Here is a 14,124-nt window from a genome sequence, read left to right on the forward strand (position 1 = left end):
TAAGTAAATAAATAATTCCCAACATAACTGGTAGACAAAAGAAACAATAAAAAATATAGAATACTGAGATTTCATTTTCAAATAGTCAACAACAAATAATGGAAAGATAAATTTTAAAAAAAGGAATACAGGACTATAATGAAGAAATGTTAACGCCTCCAGAGAAAAAACCATCTTGTGATGTAGGAAAAAATCCCCAAAGACAAAATAAGTGGCATCCTCCAAGTAGCAAACTTTACTAATTAACTCTGTTTGTTATTCCATAATGAGGAAAGGTCTACATTAGAAACCTCATTTTTGTGGTATAGAACTACAAGTTAGGAGAAATATCACATTCAGTTTCTTTGTACTTGTCCTCATGCACACACCAAGTACATTCCAATTCCATCTTTGTGCTATGCTTCCTTCTCTTTATTTATTTATTGGAATCCTATCTATCCAATTGTTTATTCGATCCATCAATTAATCAATATAAGCTTAAGAACTTTCTTTGTGACATAGGACAGAATTATAGATTTAGAACTGAAAGGACCTCTGACACTTAATAATTACTTAGCTATGAGATCTTGGGCAAGTCACTTAATCCCACAGCTTTACAAACCCTCCCCTCAAAAATAATCAACCATAAATATAATCATTTTGGTATAAAATAGCATTTAACAACAATAATAATAGCTAGCATTTATTAGATGGAATACAAGAACAATGTGAAGAATCTGAAGAGGAAGTTTAAGATGGTGGCAATGCAAATGGAAAGGAAGCAAAGAGATGTAAAAGATATTATGGAAGGAGAACCAAGAGGAACTGGGTACTGGCTATGGAGGATGAGAATGAGGGTTAGAGTCAAAGATGGCTACAACATTTTAATTGGAAGAGTTGGTGACAAAAACAGAAATACCACAGCTGTAAAAACTGTCCAAAACTGTGCTCTGTAGTGATAAAAGAGAATCCAGGGCTGTCATCTGCACACCATAGAGAGAGGTTTTTCTTCCATCTCTTGTCTCAGTGGTTGCTCTCCATGCCTAGAATTCACTCCTTCCTCCACTATGCCTCATTGAATCTTTTATTTTCTTCAAAACTTAACCCAAGCATGGCTTTCTATCAGAAATCTTTACTGGTTGCCACAACTGTTTTGCCATCCTTCCCTATGCTACCTTGGACCTAGTTCATATGTACTTACATATACATACACACACACACATGCTGTCTCTTCTGATAGAATTCAAACTCTTTGGGAATAGGGCCATTTCATTTCATTTCTGCCTTTGAATCTCTAGTATAGTAAATATCACTTAATAGACACAAAAATAAATGCCTGTTGATTGTTGGAGCAGAGCTTTAGCAAAGAGGTAAGAATTAACTTAACCAAATAAGCACATACACACATTTCCCATCTTAGGAGGGGGCAGTTCTAAATTCCAGGTCTCTTGAAATTATATGAGTGTTATTCTCCTCCCCTCTACCATCAAACCCTCCCCTAATTTTCATACCCTCCCCCACCACCAGGAAACTTTAGAAGCCATGAGGACAATATTTTACATAAACAACCATTATTATAAAAGAACTGTTTCAAGAAATCTGTACCTCATATATCCTAGCAATTCCACAGAGAAGGGCCACTTCTCCTGGAAATTTATCTAAGCCTTGTTTGAAAAGATTTAAAGCTGTGACAGGCTGATCCAAGGAGATATAAACCTAAAAAACAAAAGATATATTCTAATAAATCACAAAACATTTATTCTCCTGCGTGTTGTTGCTAAAAAAAAAAGTCGAATTCTAGAATATGAGTGAAAAATTCTCAGAAATGCATTAGTGATACCTTTAATTAGAATCTGCAGTTTTAAGCCCTATATTTTCCACATCATAAAATCTGAATACCAAATCTCTTTAATTCTTCCATACTCTAAATTAACAACACAAAAAGCAGATAAATTAACTGTCACATACTTTTAATAGAACTTCTAAAAATGGAGAATATAATTTGTTATTTAGAATTTTAGAACTACAGTTTTCACTTTGTAATTTCAATGCTTAAAACATTATTTTTCAAACAACTGATTTCACTGCTAGGCATACTCCTTCTGCTGCTATACATCAAAGTCTTTTCATATCTTACAATGACCTTCAGAAAGTAATTGCAATTTAAAGCTGAAAGATTTTTTAAAGATCATCCTATTTTATATAAGGAAACTGAGGCCTCAAGAAAATCAGAGTATCACGAGAGCCGGAATATGAATCTAGGTCCTCACACTGAGAGAAAAGTGACTTGCTAAAAAAAAAAAAGAGTAAGGATGTGTCAGAAGAGGGATTTGAACCCAGGTCCCCCTGGCTCCAATATCTCACTATCCATGATGTGATGACTAGCTTTTCTGATACATAATTCACAAAGGAAACTTTATTTCATTTATTTCTTATATGGTACAATTTTCAAGAACTAATCATACATTCCTTTATATCATTTCCTTTTCAACTATAATATACTCTACATTAAAAAAAAACAAACAAAAAACTTTCCAAAGTTTAACAAAAAGAGATGATCGCCTTTATTTTATCCAATGTTTTTAATTCTCAGCAAAGTTAAGCATTAATTTTGCTTCAGTACTCAACACCCCAGAAGCCCCATCTCTTGTGGTTGTAGAAAGCAGTCGTAAGAAATGGGGAGCTTATGAGGTGACTAGGTGGCACAGTGGATAGAGCACTGGCCCTGGAGTCAGGAGTATCTGAGTTCAAATCCGGCATCAGACAATAATTACCTAGCTGTGTGGCCTTGGGCAAGCCACTTAACCCCATTTGCCTTGCAAAAAAAAAACAAAACCCTAAAAAAATAAAGAAATGGGGAGCTTAGTAAATGGATCTCCCTAGATTTTTAGCAAAGAAGGAAGCCACTTGTAGGGGGCGGGGGTAGAACACAAGTGGCCAACATTCTCTCATTCCCCTTAGATCACACCTTCAAACCTGTATGTACATTGGTTAATTATATTCATTTTTTGGAATTGAGTCTCTTTAAATACATATTCATTATCTTTTTTCCTTAGGGAAGATTAAAAAAAGGTCAGTTCTGAACTTGTGATGCCTTCCTTAAAAAGCTGGCAAATCTCTCCTTTGTAGAAGCCAGAATTCAAAGTTATTTTCAGATGACAGATTTCATTTGAATGAATTAGGGCTATTTACTCACCTTTGCCAAGTAGAGAAATGTATCCACCATCTCTTGCTGCTTCAGGGCTGACTTAAACTGTTTTTCTGCTTCACGGTACATTCCTAGCCTAATAGCAAACACAAGAAGGTTACAAATTCTATTCAAACATAAAAAGTACTACCCCAAACATAAAAAATACTACCCCAAAAGAATAGGGGGGGAAAAAGTAAACAATTACTATACATGAATTACTTTTATAGAATGTTATTAGTTTGCTACAGAAAGCATCCCAGGTTAAAGATACTCTTAGAGTAGCATCTACAGAAAACAAGGAGGGTTTGCATGTATTAGAGAAAAGCTGACTATTTGATAATCTATATTCACTGGCCATAGGTACCAAAAGATTGCTAAATAAAGTCACTTAGCCAGGTCAGTACATGTGATCAACTGGATACATAAGGATTCACCTAAATCAGGGTCTTTTTTTTTAATCTTCATCACTAAACAAAGTCATAATTTCTTTAAAATTATCCTTTGCTGGGAGTAGCTAGGGGACACAGTGGATAGAGCACCAGCCCTGGAGTCAGGAGTACAAATCCGGCCTCAGACACTTAATAATTACCTAGATGTATGGCTTTTTATTTTTGGATACCAACAAAATGCACTTCTTTGTTGGTCAACATTTCTTGCTGTTGTCTAATATTGTTGGATGTGTTTACTGCCTCAGTAGGTGTAAACAAGTTGTTATCCTGTTCTCAAAGACCTTGACAATAGGAAGGTGATGTCATTCCTTTCAAGTGAAATAGATTTAAGTGAGGGAGGGATGTAAGTGAGATCACCAGTCTCTGGTGCCTCTCTCTCCTCTGGAACCATCTGGGATCCAGTGGCAAGATTCACATCAGACTAGAGATAGCCCTGGATGCAGAGGGAGACTTTTCCTAGCAGCCCAGTCTTAAACACTACAAAGTTTTTGTTAATTAAGCTGCCCCTTATGGCAGGGGCTTATTCTTTTAGCTATTGGTTCCTCATTATTTAAAAGGCAATCCAAGTACTTAAACATTATGCTTTCATTTTCTAAATTCATGCTTTCCAAAAAGGAAATAAGAACATTGAACTCTCATTATCCTGTCCTATCTTTTTTTCCTATGATTTTGGGAGAGATTATCTGATTATAAAACATAAAAGTCTTCAGCTGATCTCAATCTTATTAATGAGACTAAAGGACTCAGAGAAGATGCAGAGGTAAAAGATCCGATTCCTGAGACAGGTCAAAAAGTTTCAAAAGAAGGGAACATCGATTTAAAGCTATAAGAGAGTTTAGGGAATCACCTAGTCCAAACCTTTCATTTTGCAGCTGAGGAAAGTGAGGTCCAGAGAGGCTGTGACCTTCCCAAGGTCAGAGACATGAAGTAGAAAAACCAAGATTTAATAAAACTTAGACCCTCTATTTTAATATCTAGCAATCTTTAAAACTGAACTATGCTTCATATTTACTCAAAGCTTCCTCACATTTCACAGGGATCCATAAAGGGTTATTAGAAAGATCTAAGTTTCTACAAAGGTATACAAATATAATTTTATATATATATATATATATATATATATATATATATGAATAAAACACTCACATCTATGTAATACACATACATACATATACACACACATTCAAATTTCAGGCTTTTATATCCTTGTTTTATGAATGTGTACAGATATATTTAAGAATATATACACAAACACACACATATATAAATATGCATACACATTCACATATTCACACATCCACATATAAACATACACACACACACACACACACCCCTTCAAACTTCAAGCCTTGATATCCTTGTTTTATGATTCTTTGAATTCCCCATGCCTTCTTCTCAGTGAATTATACTGACACCAAAGATATAGAAATTAAGGGGAAATAAAAGTAATCTAAGGACTCATCATATTCCTAAGTAAATAATAGGAAAAATCAACCTTGTCTCATTAATTCAAATGATCTTTAATCATGTCGTACTTATTACATAAACTAAAATGCTTTTCTATATACATTCTAATATTGAAGTACATTTTTAAAGATTTTTTAAATAAAATAATCACAAATACTACTTGCTAAACTTGTTTAAATATACAATCAATCAGGTGCAGCTAGGTTAGAGTCCTGGACTTAGAATCAGGAAGACTCAAGGTTCTGAGTTCAAATCTAGCCTCAGGATCTTCAGAGCTATATGACTCTGGTCAAGTCACATAACCCTATTTGCCTCAGTTTCCTCATCTGTAAAAGGAACTGTAGAAGAAAGCAGTAAGCCACACCAGTATTTCTGTGAAAAAAAAACCTCAAATGAAGTCACAAAGAGTCAAATACAATTGAAATGTGCCAGGCAATAAATATGCTAAGTGCTGGAGCATTGTACTCCTATAAATATTAAATGAAATTTATGCCAGAAATTTTTAAATACCAATGAAAATGTATTACTGGCATAAAAATTACTAAATTCTTCTGCCTCCATTTGGGTTTTAAATAAATATTTTCTCAAACCATCCAAAGATGCATTTGCCATTTCCTTAAGTCCATATCTATTGTACCAAAAGAAATTTATCAGATTTGGGACTCTGAGAAATTCTGTCCTATATAGATTTAAAAAATAATTATAAAGAGTTTTACCTGTAATAACATTTCCCAATCTGTACTTTCCACCACCAGTCCTTGTACTGAGAGTATTCTGTGGAAAGGGCGGCCAAATCCAAAGCCTTTAAAAACAATTCTTTTAGTTTGCTTTATTTTTTGCCTTTAGAAACAAAAATTAATACTACAATTGATAGGAACCAAAACATTCATCTGAAAATCAAATATGAAACCAAGTTTCTCATTACTTCCAGATGACTTTACTGGTTTTCTTTACAGAATTACTTCCAGACCGAAGAGCTGACAGCAGATGAGAAACAAAAAGCTGAATACAATCAAAGCTGATAGACTTTATGTCTGAATATTATCTCAATAAACATGGCAAAAAATAACATTTAACAAATACAAAAAATACTAATGAATAAACTGGGAGTCAGAGATGAGGTACAAGTATTTATTTACACACAGACCCTCTTCATGAAACTCCAGGAGGTCCAGGCAGTAACCTCTAGCATTGATTTCAAATTTTACTGTTTGGCATTTAAACCCTTCAGAAATTCACAAATAGTAAATAGGCTAGCCATCAAAACCCCACCCCCCAAAATACCCTTGACATAGTATCTTATTTAAATGTGCAAGAGAGGATCCAAACCAGGAAACTCCCCCCCCCCCATTTATAGTTTTACAGAGTCACCTAGGGCACTGAGAGGGCAAATGATTTCTTCAGGGACACACAATATGTGTCTCAGGCACAACTGGAACCTGGTTCTTCCTGATTCCAAGGCCAGTTCTCTATCCACCCTGTTATTCTATATCTCTTGTTTTATTTAATAATGATCATTTTAAAATGGCAAAGGCTATTCCAAAATATCAGTGCTAATAATACCAAACATTTCTGGGTCCAATACAAATTTACTTTTTAAAAAATTATTAGCTGTAACCTTTAGATTTTTTCCTATCACCTCATAAGCCATTTGAAATGTCAAGATGTACAAATCTTCCCATAATACTAATAACTTATAGCCAGACTATTTCTATTCCTTAGCTTCAGGTTTAGGATAGTTGTGACAGTTATGAAAAAAAGGCTTAACTACAACATGTTAAATTTTCAGGCCTGTTGTCCTTAAATTCCTCACATTAATTTGACTTCCTGAATTTGCCTTCTTCTGATGTGTCAGAGCTGCTTTCTGTGTCTCCTGGCAGACTTGGTATGGATGAAAACCGTTAAATTTCCACTGGATTTCTGTATCATCATTTGGTCTGATGTTATGTAATTTTTACCTCTTTTCTGGGATATAGGTAAAAGATTCATGAAGTTTCATATTAAGGCCTTATTAGCATTCTAAGATGCTTTCTTTAGAAAGCATATTATTTAAAAACATGATTAGAGAATATCTTTCAGATACAGTATTAAAGAATTTACTTCAAAAATATTAATCCATCTCTAGAATATTCAAATATAATTTTATTATTTATATAATGTTTACAATGAAAAAGTATTAGTTAACATTTGCATATCAGTTGAATGATTAAAAAGTATTTTCTTCATATGACTCTGTGAGATAATCATTTTATAGATAATGCCACCATTTTATAGATAAGGTTCAGAGAGGATCATAGAAGCAAAGGTTTAGAACAAGAAGGGACCTTAGAGATGTGGACTAATTGGGCTCAGTCGTCTCTGCATAGCCATATAGCTAGGACATGAAGAAACTGGATTCAAACCCAGGTTTTCAAATCTAAATCCAATGTTCCTTCTATTGTGGTATACCACTCATTCAAACAGACATTGATTAAGAGCCCACTATATGCAATCGGCAAGCTGGATACTAAAAGAGAGTTACAAAAGGAAATCAGATATGAAATAATGCACATGGCAGCTTTTGTTTCCCATGGAAATTTTTTTCTGTATCACCCTGGTGTCTGAAATATAGAGAAATCAGCAGCTTCTTGGTATGTGACATTCCTCATATGACTCTTTATTCAATTTTTAAATAGTAGTTTATTAGGAAATATATATAACTGATTTTCTTTTTCCCCAACTAACTACTTTCTTCAGTCTGGCTTCCCATTCAAAGTTCATACATTTCCTCACCTTCTTGCCCTACGAAAAGATTTCAGCTAGCACTAAGAATCCTAGCTGTAAAGCTCTTAATGTCTGAGCTCAAATGCCTCTACTTCTTCAATGAAAATTTGGAATTTAAAAACCCAATATTGACAAACAGGAAAAAGCAATTATAAGCTCATATATAAAATATATGAACACAAAGTCTAAAATTCATTAATACTACAAAGTGAGTGCTTTGGATCTTTAAAGTACATATATTCTTTGGAAGTACTCTATATATCTATATAGAGTACATATATATATGTATCTATATAGCTATATATATATATGTATGTGTGTGTTCATATAAAATATATGTACAGACACACACATATTCATTAATATATAAACATGTTCATTAATACAGCTGCTGCTTCTCAACAACTATGAATTCTATCCAAGATATCCAGAAATATCCTCATAACACAAACCATTAATTATTATTTTTTTTTAGGTTTTTGCAAGGCAAATGGGGTTAAGTGGCTTGCCCAAGGCCACACAGCTAGGTAAATATTAAGTGTCTGAGACCAGATTTGAACCCAGGTACTCCTGACTCCAAGGCCAGTGCTTTATCCATTACGCCACCTAGCCACCCCAAATCCATTAATTATTAAGGGACTGAGTACATTTTCAAAGAAATAACATTCCCTTATCATACTCAATCATTCTAACTTGAAAATCAGAAACTTGTCCTAATTTTTAAAATAGTTATATGTACTTTTTTTAAAATAAGTAATCAAATATATACAATGGAACTGAAAGCTTAATGATATTTCATTAATAATGATATTTCATTGATATGATTATATATGTAAGTAATTTTGCTTTATTCAGAAAAATGCATGGTTTCCTGGCTACTTCTCTCAGCCCTCTCTTCTCTCTTTGTTCACTTACCTCAATGATTTTATTCATTACTAAAGTTTTTTTTTCATTATTTTATCCATGTGGGATAACTCCCAAATCTACTTCTCTGAGTTTTTCTGTTTTTTAAAACATTGTATAGACAGACTATCACTAAGAAAATGAGGATGGCACTGATGCTGGCTGCCTAGCAACAAGGTTCTTCCTTTACCCCCCCCCCCATACAGCTAGCATCAGTGCCAGCTTTTCTGGCAGAAAGTAGCCCTTTTAGGTCAACTCTTCTCTATCCACTTCATTTCCCCTACAACACTTCTTAGGTATGGTAGTTCCTAATGTCTACACTCTTGACTATCAGTGATCAAGGCTGCCCTTGATGTGTGCTGGAAGAATGTGAAGGAATACATAGTATATATGATTTGTCTTAGTTCTCCCAAGCCCCAGAAATTGTCCTGGGGCTATCTTTTTTTTTTTTAAGGTTTTTGCAAGGCAAATGGAGTTAAGTGGCTTGCCCAAGGCCACACAGCTAGGTAATTATTAAGTGTCTGAGACCAGATTTGAACTCAGGTACTCCTGATTCCAAGGCCGGTGCTTTATCCACTATGCCACCTAGCAGCCCCCTGGGGCTATCTTTCTAAATAATTCTTTTTAAAATATTTTGCAATTCTTCAAATCAAAAGCCTACAGTAGTTCTCTACTAGCCTATTTTATCGTTTAGATGCTGCTCCCAACTTTCAAGGTCTTCTTCCATAATATGAGCCTACTCTATTTATCCAGATCTTAATTTAAATTTCTGTATTTTCCAGTACAAAGTCTCTGCCTAGCTTAGATCTAATCTCTTTACTGAATACACTGAACTAGTTATGGTAGAGTTAACAAATCACTGGATTTTGAATTTGAATCTAAGTTCAAATCCAGGTTTTGCCCCCTGTTGGCCATGATGACGCCAAAAGACTATCATTTTCCTCATCTGTAAAATGCTGATCTTGGAGTCATAAAGACCTGAGTTCAAGTCTTGCCATAGAAGACTGTGTGTCAATGCCTTTAGGAATCCTTTCAGACTGTAAGCTGCAGAGCAAGTACTAAATGCTGTACACTTATGAAATCACAGGTCTGGTTTAAAAAAAAAAAGCTCCGGATAATACTATCTGCACTATTCACCAGAGAAGGTTTGTATGAATCTCAAACGAGCTATACATACATACATATACACACACACACACACACACCACACACACACACACACGTGCTATATAGACAGAATTCCTAACTGCATCATATTATTTCTCTACCTAGAATGCTTTCATCTCTCATTTTAGAGAATAAACTTTTCCCTCTTTTCAATTCATTTCACGTACCAGCTCACAGTTCACTAGTCCAGCCACAGCAATGGCCTCTAAAATTCCCCCATGGTTGCTATACAATCACTACCATATGGTTTGCCAATTAATGTTTCCTACACATTTCATGCATGCCAGCTTTGATTCTATTTCTTACCTATAAGCTCCATAAAGACAGAGAATGTACCCTGTACTGACATTTATAGTCTCTCTGGTAGGTGCTTAGTTACCAAGTGCTGATAGATTCAGATATTCATTAATGTGTATGTGTGTGCATGTACACATATGCACATATTAATGTGAAATGTTTTTTTCTAATGAATGAGAAAATTAAACAAAAGCTGACATTTTGAGACACTGTGCAAAATTAGTTACATTTCATTTGATAGAGCTCATAAAGTTAAAATTTATTCTCTACTTTTGAATTTTAATTACTATATGCAAATTCAAAATGAGTTTTAATTAAGAGACAATGTGATCCAATAAGTCATATCCACACAACTGTAAATGTGCTAAGAAAATATTAAGAAATAAAGATAGGCAAGATAGCTATATTAAAATACAGACCAAATAAAATATGAATTAACATTTTCTTCTCATTGTCTCACTGCTTGTTAACTAAAAATAAATTCCCATCTTTCACTTTTGCTCTCACATACAGTCCATCCTTTATTACTTAAAATGAAAATATCTTCCAAATAAAAATCACATTGACAATAATCAGTACCTCTTGCGCATCTGTGAAGTTTTAAGAATTTTTACATGTATACTGTTTAGATACTAATGTTATATGCTAGGAATTTAAAAATACTAATACTACCATATTTATGTTGCATTTCTTATCTAAAGTTGTCAGTAGTTTTGAAAATATTTGCACCTGGTGAATTATTAACAACTTCCATCAATTGAGAAATATAATATTTAATAAATTTAAAATCCAATTAAAAATTGAAGAACTATAGTATAAGAAAATAGTAGAAATCAAAAACTTACATTCTTAACATCGTTTTCATGATGGAAGATGTATTCAAACAAAGCCTATTAAGAGAAAATATTAAATTCACTGTTGAATCTTCTTTTGTAACAAAAAGTTACTCTATTAAGATTCAAAAGCTACTCTGACAAGGCATGGATTGAACCAAAATAACAACATAGTCTTAACAATCTGATATTTATAGAAAGTTCTTCTCTTTCATAGTCACACATGGCTAAATATTTCTATTACGTAGCTAATTTTAATTTACCCAAAATCCAAACAATAAAGTTCAGTTGATTAAATTTCTGCCCCCCCCATGTTCTAGACTTTCATGAGCAAGAGACAAATGAGTTAGGAACACCACTACAGAGGCAGCAAACTCAAAGAGAAATGGGGTCACGAAACTTTTCATATTGACTTAGAAAACCACATACTGACATTATTTTATGCTCAATTTTATTTTTATTCATTTTACTAAATATATCTTAATTACATTTTAAGCTGGTTAGGCCATGGATGCTCTGTTTAATATTTTTGCTCTACAATTAATTGTTATGACTTCGACTCACTGCCAGGTATTTCAGTTCCTTATGAATCAAAGGAAGATGCTATTTTATTCAGAATAGTTGAAATATCTATTTGTATCTCCAGAGTCTTGCCAGTGCCTGACAAAAAGTAAGCATTTAATAAATGTATGTTGATTATTTGATGTATGTTGATTGATTGATATCTTTTTTACTGTATCCTTTGAAACTCAGTATGTGTATATAGGAGATTTAATAATAACTATAACCCAGAATAATCAATGGACCCCCCAACTTCCCTTAACCTATCCATTCTGAAAAAATGTTTAACTTAATTCAACAAATATTTACCAAGTGTTTCTTATTTACAACTAGATGAGATAGGGAAGACTTTGACTTTCCAAGAGAGGTAGACATGAGCAGTCGTAGAGGAAGATAAGGATTCCAAGAAGCAGAGGTGACAAGAGAAAGAATGAGAAATATTTTGAACAGTTTGTTCAAAAGCATGAAGGAAAGAAATGAAATAGAGAGTTTGACAAAGGAAGCTACTTTGTGATGGAATATAGCAATGTCTGTGGTTGAAATGTCTAGAGAGAGAGAGAGAGAGAGAGAGAGAGAAGCTAGAACCAGGATGTGGGGGGTCAAATCAAAGAATTTTATCTTATCCTAATCAGGACTTCTTAACTTGTGCTTTCTCATGGACACTTTTGGACATGGACACTATCACTATTTAGCACAACATCATCCTTTCAGCATAGCCTATGAACATGTTTTTAAAATACATAAAATACATAGGATTACAAAGGATTCAGTTATACCAAAACACAGTTATAATTTTTTTTTAGTTTGTGCAAGGCAATGGGACTGAGTGACTTGCCCAAGGTCACACAGCTAGGTAATTAAGTGTCTGAGGCCACATTTGAACTCAGGTCCTTCTGACTACAGGGCCAGTGCTCTATTCACTGCGCCACCTAGCTGCCCCCTAAATTTTTTTTTTTTAATTCAGATCTTGGGACAGCTAGGTGGTGCAGTGGATAGAGCACCGGCCCTGGAGTCAGGAGCACCTGAGTTCAAATCTAGCCTCAGCCACTTAATAATTACCCAGCTGTGTGGTCTTGGGCAAGCCACTCAACTCCACTGCCTTGCAAAAACCTAAAAAAAAAAAAAAAAAAAAGTTCAGATGCAAGATATGTGCTTCTCCTTTACCTGGGGGTAAAGGGAACAAGTAAAGATTACTGAGTAGAGCTGATTTGTGCTTTAAGACTATTTTGGGGGCAGCTAAGTGGCGCAGTGGATAAAACACTGGCCCTGGAGTCAGGAATACCTGGGTTCAAATCCAGTCTCAGACATTACCTAGCTGTGTGGCCTTGGGCAAGCCACTTAATCCCATTTGCCTTGCAAAAAAAAAATCTAAAAAAAAGACTATTTTGGCAAAAGTATGGAAGAAGGACTTGAGAAGGGAAAGACCAATTAAGTGGCTACTTCAGTAGTCCAGGAGTAAGGATGATGTTTGTCCTTCATTCTCAAAAAAATAAAAAATAAAAAAGACCATGAAATCAGGGAAATGATGCCATGACAAGCACATAAACTGGATTTGAGTGAAGATGGGCTGTACTAAGTCACCTTCTCCTCCAAAGCCATCTGGGTCCACTGGAAGGATATGAATCAGGACCACTGGAGATTACTCTGGATGGGAAGCAATCAGGGTTAAGTGACTTGACCAAAGTCACACAGCTAGTACATGACAAGTATCTGAGGCCAGATTCAAACTCCTGTCTTCCCGAATCCAAGGCCAGTGCTCTATCCACTGCTCCAACTAGCTGCCCTCAGAAGTGAGGAAATGAATACCTGAACTAGGGTAGCAGCCATATAGTAGTAGCCAGAGGGAACGGAACGGATTGGAGAGACACTGGAGAGGTAGACTGACAAGACTGGGCAACTGATTGGATGTAATGACTCCATCACAAAACTGGGTGACAATATGGAAGTTGATCATAACATTATTTTTTAATATTCCAAATAAATCTAGTGCCTCTATAAAGTTATTGTACTAATACGGAAACACATTTTTACAAAAGATCTATTGCACATTTTTAACTTCTTAGGAATATAATTACATTAGTAAATATTTGTTAACTCACCAAAAAAAGCAATAGGAATCAAATTATATGTATTATCTTAAGAAATCATCAGGAGGCTAGTGAGGTGGTGCAGTCAATAGAGCACTGGCCCAGGAGTCAGGAGGACCTGAGTTCAAATGTCACCTCAAACACATAATGATTACCTAGCTGTGTGACCTTGGGCAAGTCACCTAACCCCATTGCCTTGCCAAAAAAAAAGTCAATAGGAGTAACTTTTCATGAAAAATAGGGATGGCTGAAGAAGACTTTATAGTTCAGGTACAGTACTATCTGTCTTTATTTTTTTAAAATGCTATTAAGAAATTATTCAAAAATTTCATTCCCAACTCTTTAGTACAGAGAGGAGCTGCCCATTTGTCACTGAAAGCTTGACTTCATTAAATGTAGCTACCAAGTCAACCTGGCTAACTTATCTG

At 34.6% G+C, this 14,124-nt stretch overlaps 1 protein-coding gene and 1 long non-coding RNA gene across 6 annotated transcripts in view; one reads left to right on the forward strand and one right to left on the reverse strand.

The window, feature by feature from the left end:
• Positions 1 to 14,124, reverse strand: part of TTC8 (tetratricopeptide repeat domain 8) — a 44,949-nt gene that overhangs the window by 14,089 nt on the left and 16,736 nt on the right. For 3 of the 5 annotated variants that reach the window (XM_074235546.1, XM_074235550.1, XM_074235547.1), the window contains 4 exons: positions 11,061 to 11,105; positions 5,802 to 5,887; positions 3,176 to 3,263; positions 1,585 to 1,695 (listed from right to left, as the gene is read on the reverse strand). In XM_074235546.1, the coding sequence (XP_074091647.1) occupies positions 1,585 to 1,695; positions 3,176 to 3,263; positions 5,802 to 5,887; positions 11,061 to 11,105 (330 nt within the window). The remainder of the gene's footprint in view (positions 1 to 1,584; positions 1,696 to 3,175; positions 3,264 to 5,801; positions 5,888 to 11,060; positions 11,106 to 14,124) is intronic. The other 2 variants (XM_074235551.1, XM_074235549.1) reach the window with 2 other exon arrangements.
• The window catches only part of LOC141522262 (uncharacterized), a 36,851-nt gene that overhangs the window by 8,721 nt on the left and 14,006 nt on the right, over positions 1 to 14,124 (forward strand). The window lies entirely within an intron of this gene.

This window comes from Macrotis lagotis, chromosome 4 (assembly GCF_037893015.1).
Source record: "Macrotis lagotis isolate mMagLag1 chromosome 4, bilby.v1.9.chrom.fasta, whole genome shotgun sequence".
Taxonomy (NCBI): domain Eukaryota; kingdom Metazoa; phylum Chordata; class Mammalia; order Peramelemorphia; family Peramelidae; genus Macrotis; species Macrotis lagotis.